Below are 8,362 nucleotides of genomic sequence, written 5' to 3' on the forward strand. Positions count from 1 at the left end.
AAAAAAAAAAAAACTTACATTAGTGTTTTTTGCTAAGGAAATGTTACACTGTGTATACATAAAACCAAATTTAGACATTTTGTATTTTTTAATAATGAAGCTTAAAGGCATTAAATTTTTAAAAATTTCAAGAGTTATTCTAAGTTCTAGATGAAAATGTGTTCATTTAGTGGGTTTTAATTAGTACTTGGTTTACCTCTGAAAATCAAATGACACTACGTATGAATCTTGTGTGATTAACCTACTGAGGAAACCAGCTATAATTTGCAGCTGAAATTCAGATGAACGCCCAGGTAAAACTATCGAGGCATTTTATTTTTATATCACATTATGCTTATTTTAGCAAATAGTCCTAACACATCACAGTTATAAGTGAAATAATGTGCAAAGGCTGCATTGGCTAATTTGACTCTGCGTTGGTTGACACACACTGAAAATGCAGAACCACCAGTTCATCCTCAAGTTGCATGTTCATGACATTAATACACTTGCTTGTCCTGACTGAATCTGCAATGACAGGAATACATGCAGTTTAAGTTTAGCGTACCATTCAGTTGTTCATCATGCTACATGACATCATACTGACTTAACGCCTTTATAAGCAACGAGGGAAAATCTATACTTAAGAAGGAAGTGAATAACACAACTCAGAATCGTAACATCATATTATTCCACAGTAAAAGAGTATGCTCAAGATGATTACAAAAAACACAGCTTAATGTGGCTTTAAGCCACTATTAGAAGCCTCTAGTTATGCTTTAATACACCATAGCAGAAATTCAGCAAGTCTTTGGAATTGTGCTGGAAAGATGAGAAATTGCATCATTTGGATGTTTAATGATGGTGTTGAAAGACAGCCTCAGACACTCCTTCAGAATCCCCCAAGTGTTCATTAATCACAGTTGGAGGAGTTCTTTTGCTCAGAGTTGCACCTAGCTGATCGTGTCTTTTCCTCTAATTTCCATTCTGATATCAGGTTAGCCACGTTTCCTCATGAAGAATTGTCAGTGAAACCCCTAAATAGAAAATGCTAAATACGTTCAAGAAGAAGCTCTTTCTCAAAGTCACGGATCTCCTGCCAGCGTTAGGAGAAAAAGTCTGGTATTTTGATATCTTAATATTATAAAAGGAAATAACTTGAGCAGAAAGGCAATGTCAAGGACCATACTTCTGCTTCACATTTACATTTTATTTGACACTTTTGTCCAAATTGACTTAAAATGTTAAGCTACTTACAATTATTTACCCATTTATACAGCTGGGTAATTTACTGGAGCAATTTAGGGTAAATACATTGCTCAAGGGTAGTACAGCTGAACGTGGGATCACAACCTGTGACCTTTGGGTCCAAAGGCAGCAGCTCTAACCACTACACCGCTAGCTGTCCCAGTATAATTCATTTTTGACCATGCTTTCAGTTCAGCTTTCAGTATAATTCATGTCCTTCATTTACCAAAACGTTTCCTTTGTCATTTACCTGAATTTGTCTCTAAAAATATTTTACTTAAGGCAGAATTAAACATTCTTCTACTTCCCACATCTAAATATACAAAGGGAAATCTCGGATTACTACGGTAACTAAATTTCCCTTGTCTACTACAGCACTTCTCCACTTGGGACTTGACCTTTAACTGGAGAGATAAAGTTCAAAGAGAGGCCACAGTATGTTGCCATCAGGACATACTTCACTAGTGAAAACATGTTGATCGCCAATAAACACTTAATTCTAGTTAAAAGGAATTCAGATTCCTGTTTGCCAGGGGAAAGATCCTAACAATATAAAAATAAGACTGAACAAATTCCTTTACAATTAGAAAAGGGATTCTTGGTTGATTTCCAAATTATTCATAAGAGAATCATCAATTCCTGTAAACCTCTTCTAACTTAGTGATAGAGAAAGTGGAGAAGACCTTTGCGGTCAGTAGCTGAGTATTTCTGTAACACTTCAACACCCAAAATTGGCTGGATGTTCTTATACTCACACTTTGGAGTCCCTGGAACTCGTAGGCATCTCCCTCTTTTGCCGTTTCCTCTGTGTTCCCTAAGCAATAACAGTATGGGTTTTAACAATTAGGACATTCAGTTTGATCAGCAACCGTTTGACGTGAAGGGAGAAAAAAAGTACAGTTTTCAAGTAAAGGTTTCAAGTGTTTCGGTTATGCATGGAAGGATTGGACTTTTCAGTCAGAGCAATCATCCTTGTCACTTTTTGTGATTTTCTTTTTTTTTAAATAAACCACTTACGTAAAATTATCGTTTGTAGAAGTGATTTAAAAAATCTTGTTCATAAACTTGACTTCTAATATTTACAAACCGCCCAGACTGGTTCCTCATGTTACAGACATTTGAGTTATGAATTTTCGAAAATACAAACACCTTCCATTTCATTTATTTTTAAACAGTTTCTTCACTGTTCAATTTTCTAAATTTTTTTGTGTTTCTGCATCTAGTCATTAGTTATATCCAAGATTTTAAAAGAACATAAATTGTAGTTTGAAGTTAACAAAAAAATTAAAGTGCTATACTCCGATGGAGTGGTGTCCTATGTGGTGTAGCCAGCCTCGAACCCTATGCTTTTAAGATAGACTCCGGACCTTTGTAACTCTGAATCTTTTTATTAGTGATGGATTATTGGATTTATGTTTTATATTTTATTAATTTAGCTGACATTTTATTAAAGCTTATTAAGGCTTTATCAGAGGTTTTTGTACAGCTTAACCTAGTTCTTATTTATGCCTTAGTGGCAGAAATTACTTTGTAGTTACAAACAAATCGAATCACAAACAGTTTTCCCAGTCCCAATCGAGTGTCCAAGATGAGGAGTACATGTACTATGGTTTATTTAGCGTCTTGAAGATTCCCATAGCATTCCATAGGTCTGCTGCTGATAAAATAATCTATTTCTTGTCTTATTACTATAATATGGTACATTGATGAAGCTGCTGCTACCTGTTAGCCATCTTCCCATCTCTCAGCTGGTCCAGCTATTAAACCTTAATGTTAGTCACATGGAGAACATTCCTGACAATCAACTTTGACAAAAACCTTTAAATCTGCCTGACCTAAGAGTCAAATCTTTGTCATTCTGTGCTTAATTTACCTGAGAGTGATTGGTGGCTTTTATCAGATCCCAGTACATGTTTTTTCCTTTTTGTGCCTGGTTAAGGAAACAAAACACATCCAATATTTTTTGTCTGAACAAGTGTGTGTGTGTGTTAAAACATCACCATTTAGTGAAACAACATAAGAAAAAACAAGTCTGAGCATAATGATGCAATAATTGTGTACATTATATTAAACTGTATGTTCAAACAATTGCTAAATAAAAATCACATCATCATCTGAAACCGCTTGTCCCATTCGGGGTCGCGGGGAGCCAGAGCCTAACCTGGCAACACAGGGCGTAAGGCTGGAGGGGGAGGGGACACACCCAGGACAGGGCGCCAGTGTGTCGCAAGGCACCCCAAGCGGGACTCAAACCACAGACCCACTGGAGAGCAGGACCCGGTCCAACCCACTGCGCCACCACGCCCCCCTCCAAAAAAAAAATATCGATTTTGATAATAATAATAATATGTGCAGTGAGCTGAACTCATACAATACCTTGTGGAGACCAAAGGGTGTACTTCTTGAACACTACAAGCAGAACTAATGCACATAGTGCTACACTCAGTATACAGACGACAGCCACTACTGCACCGGACAGCTTGGAAACTGACGAAGATTTTGTTGTGGACAAATCTGGAACACAAAAAGGGGAGATTTTAGAGCGCCAATTTAAGGAAATGCGTAACTGAAATGTTTCCTGAAAGGCAGGGAAGTTGCTGGAGTTACGCAAGAATGCTGGTGGGGGGTAGTTTACACTAGGGTTACTCCACCCAGATTTGACTAATAAGGAATGCACTACAGAAGAACTTGGGGGTTGGGAAGGAAGCGGAGAGCATGAGGGGAAAGGAGCTTTTCCAAATTAAAACTGAGTACATCTTATCGATGTTTAAATATGCTCCAAGATACCCTCCACAGCCTTGCAGTTTTATCCATGGAATGTGGAAAAGCAAAAAAACTGGAAAATTTGAGTTGGCAGCACACAAAGCAACAAAGATTTGTTGATAGCTTCAACATGTTTCATGTTAAAATAGAAGGGAATGTATGACATACTGCTTTATTTTTAATACGATGTAAGAGCAGATATTCCTGATAGGTAATTTGAAATAATCTGCAATCCCGGAGACCCCACCAAAGGGGTCCGAAATGAGGCCGGCCGGACAAAGCGTTCTTAATACTGGCAGCAGACGGAGAGAACAATTAATACCCACAGAGAGACGCCGAGGTCTTTTCTTGATCAGTGACGTACACACAGCTGTATGCCTCACCACAGCTGGCGCTGAGTATGGCTCTACTCATCACCACGAACAGTCCATCTGTGGACATTTTGTGGGAGGTATTTATTGAAGCAGTGGGGAGATGAACACCGAAGGCATCAGTCCAGTGTACCTGGGCCAGAGGGAACCCTTCAGCGTGACACTCGAGCATCACCTGACCCGCTGGCTGTGAGCAGCTCTGCAATATTGTGGCAGTGATGTTCCTGTAAGAGGCTGAGGACACAAACCAACAATCACACACACATCTGCGTGGCTGCTGCGGAATATGCCACCGAGCACTTTGCAGATTGACACATTTCCCACGAATCAAAGGCAGAACTATTGGACAAAAGTGACAGGTCCATAGTTGGGAGTTTCCCAAACTTCGCTAGAGGTGCGAGCAGTGGGTCAGAGGCAGGAAGTGATGCCCACCAAGGATGAGTCATGTAAAACCAGGCCCTGGGGACGCAATGCCTGACAGTAGCGCTTCCCCCAGGCTCCTGCCCAGTCTGAGCAGCTCCCTTTCAGTTTCACTTCTTTCCTGTGGAAATTTGTTTGTTTATGCTTGTCTGATTTTTGTATAATGTTTCTCATTTTGGATTCTGTCGCCGTAGACCTGTGTTTATGTTATTCAAGAGGACTAGTTTCGTGGGACTCTGCAAAGCACTTTTAGGCACTGATAACAAAATACAATTTGTTTCATATTAATGCTGGCTGGATAACAAGCTTTTTAATTTTTTTATTTTATTAATAATAAGAGTTTATCCCACAATTTAACCCTATTCATGCAGTGGTCTGTATACTATGTGCATGTGTTCTGAGTGGCTCCTCTCTCTACAACCCTTCCTGTTTTATAATTTCCCAAATATATCAAACTGAGGTTTGGTCACTGTGGACCATTTAGTTCCTCTTTCAAAATATGTTGAAGTTGGGCAGATATACAATTACATTGCCTAAGGCAGTCCAATTTAGGCCATATTTCTAGCCCCTCCTTATATAACACACCCCTCCTTATATACTGTATGAGCCATCCTGTTTTACCTGCATAACGTTGCTTCTTAATTCCTTCAGTAGAATAAATCTCCATATTACTTTAATCTTTAATTACCTAATATATACTCTGTCATAAATTTAAGAATTCACCTATGCGGCTATGTATACACGTACACATGATAATCATTAACTGAACCATGTACGCAAGACAAATAGCTTGAATTTGTATGCATGGATATTTTTATGTTATATTTCTTTCTCTATTTGGAGTTGGTACCCTAAGAATTATTAAAAAAAGATCCCGCACATTTCCAGTAGCTTTCCTTTTCCCTTTGCTACGTTAACCCAAGATTGCAGGTATAGAATCTCAAGGAACAGTGCGGTACACTCAGAGCTCTCCAAACCTTTGACTGTGAGAGTGGTCTGTTTGTAGTCAACGCTCCCCATCTCCAGCAGGCATTGATATCTCCCAGAGTCATTCATCCTGAGGTGCGAGATATGTAGCACAGCTCGGCCCTTGCTGAGCTCCTCCTTCTTCAGATTAACCCTTCCTCTGTAGCTGAAATCCTGGGAGTTCAAGTCCTCCTGCCCGTTAATCATGTTGTAAACCACCAAGTTTTGCCCTGGTTGCAGGCGTCCCCAAAACACCGACAGGGGAACTGTCCCATCTCCTGGTGGGAATCGGCACTCCAAAGCAACATCTCCATAGAGCTCCGCCTGGTAGCTGGGACTGCTTATTTCCACAGTAAAGAAGGCTAGAAAAACGATTACGATCATTATTTACACTATACAGTCTTTTTCTATTACTGCATTACATACACATACCAGCTACATTTTAAGTATTAACAAGGAACATCTCTTTACATGCAGTTTCGTTTGAGTTTTTAAACACCTTAAAATGTCTTCTCTCCCAGTATGCTGAGCTTAGCTTACACACAGAGACATTTTCCACAAGTGTCAGCACTTTCATCTTCCCCTTTCCTTCTACCATTATCATATTTACGCTACTAGAGGAATAAATTTATTCCAGCAGCTATGCACTGGCAGCACAAATAGCAGTAAACTAATGAGATTTCCTTGAATCCAAATGCAAATCACATCCAAGTGTTTACCAAAGGCCCAAGGTGCATCACTCTGAGAAACAGGCAGCACTGAAATTTGCAAGGTATCTATAGCTTCTAGTTTCTAACACCACCAACCATGAATAAATGTATGACACTAGACCTTTAATACACCTTTGTAAAATATACATAGAAAGATCTTATGGAAATGGATCTTATGGGTAGGTGGTGCAATGAATGTCTCCATCTTCCTAAGGAAGTCCGGGAGGAAACCCGTCTTTCCCTTTGCGGTTGACCCTTTCCAGCCTGGTTGATCCCAGGACAGGGGAGCCCATGTCCATAACAGGACTCCTCTTGGCTTCACTACTTGGGGTTTTTCTGCACAGGTCGAGACATGTAGAGCTGCTGAAATTCCAGCCTGTGTTTGGTAACACAAGGAATGTCACCTCCTCTATTGATCTCAGTGATTTATAATTCCAGGACGATGTTTAATCTTCATTTCATCAAAACAAGGGCAAATGAAGCTATTGACAACTTGAGAGAATATAGGAATGTCATGTGCTGTGCTGAAAAAAAGCCAATTTTATTCCGCAGATGTTCATATAACATCCTCACAAGATATCTAACCATGATAGTATTACAAAGTAAATTCAATTACCAGAGAAGCTCCTTCCTAAGCATAAATCTGTGACAGCAGCTACCCATATGTATTAGGCAATATTTTGCAAAAAATAGAGATGTTTCACATTTGCTGTGTTTCAACATAAAAAAAAATAAACAATATACAGATGTGTAGGGGACTAACTGCTATATGCATTTAGCAAAAAATCATTACTTAACATGTTCATTTGCTTAAAGTTTTACTGAAGAACTAACCTCCTGGAATTTTTGGTTTCAGTATCATTGTAATATATTGTTCAGTATGTACTTGCATGATGGTGATGCAGAAAATCTCACAAAACACAAATCACAATGGAAATCAGCATTTCCCAAAAAAAGGAAACTGAATTAAATCTCTAACTTGCCCACTGGCACATACCTTGGCTACAGCTGAAGAACTGGATAAAAAGGAGGACATTTAAGAGCATCCTTCTTGTTGAAGCCAGTAGATTTAGGAAAAGGCTTAAGAGCTTCTGCCAACAGTAAATTAACATGAGTATTAGTAATCTTCAACAGAATTTTGTGGGTACAAAGGATAATATTTTAGGAACATCTACTCCTTATCTAAGTCAACAGGAGGCAGACTATAAAGAATACTAGCAAATAGGGCATTAGACTCAGGAACACGAAAAACAAACGTTTATCTCCTGACCAGAAACATGGTTCATTACGTTATTGTAATCTAAATGAACAGAAACTGCACCAGGTTTAAAGGACAAAAAAGAAAACTCACCTACCACAGCTTGTCTGACTGCCGAATGTGGTGGAGCTGCCTGCGCTATCAAAATGAAAGCTAAAGTTACTTCCAGTTTCAACTTACTGTTACCAGCTGGTGCAAACAGCACTGCACTTTAAGAAGCAAGTGGAATCAATTCCACAAATTTCATGTAGAAGCCATTTCTTGGTGTTTTAAAAAAAAAAAAAAAAAAAAAGTGCCGACAGTGATTTACACTGTTCCCATACAATTATTTACCTTTTAAAGTTAGGCTTTTTTCTCTTTTTTTAATTGGGGTAATGCAGTGTAAGTATATTGTTAAAGGGTACCATCAGGATGTGAAAATCGAACCTGAGCCCATCGATTCCAAAGCCAGCAGCTTTACCCACTTTACCATAAGTAACCCCATGACATTTACATTTATTCATTTAGATAACACTTTTCTCCAAAAAGTGACGTACAATACTGTGCAAAAGTTTTTGGCACTTGGCTAGGGAAAAAGGCTGTAAAGTGAGAAAGCGTCCAAAAGTAATGCTCTTAATTAATAAACTTTCTACAAAACTTAAAGCATT

The 8,362-nt window shown here is 38.8% G+C and overlaps 1 protein-coding gene across 2 annotated transcripts; it reads right to left on the reverse strand.

Annotated features, from left to right (window-relative positions):
* Positions 1-166: 166 nt before the first annotated feature.
* Positions 167-7,930, reverse strand: LOC108930961 (programmed cell death 1 ligand 1-like). 2 transcript variants are annotated; one of them, XM_018746471.2, is made up of 8 exons: positions 7,809-7,930; positions 7,455-7,548; positions 5,759-6,109; positions 4,317-4,595; positions 3,604-3,741; positions 3,101-3,157; positions 1,983-2,041; positions 167-507 (listed from the first exon to the last, which is right to left on the reverse strand). In XM_018746471.2, the coding sequence occupies exons 2-8, from the start codon at positions 7,501-7,503 to the stop codon at positions 472-474; spliced, it is 969 nt and encodes a 322-aa protein (XP_018601987.1). In that variant the 5' UTR covers positions 7,504-7,548; positions 7,809-7,930; the 3' UTR covers positions 167-471. The 2 variants fall into 2 exon arrangements, with proteins under 2 accessions (XP_018601987.1, XP_018601988.1); XM_018746472.2 differs by having other exon boundaries at positions 7,813-7,909.
* Between the last annotated feature and the right edge of the window lie 432 nt (positions 7,931-8,362).

Source organism: Scleropages formosus, chromosome 1, assembly GCF_900964775.1.
Source record: "Scleropages formosus chromosome 1, fSclFor1.1, whole genome shotgun sequence".
NCBI lineage: Eukaryota > Metazoa > Chordata > Actinopteri > Osteoglossiformes > Osteoglossidae > Scleropages > Scleropages formosus.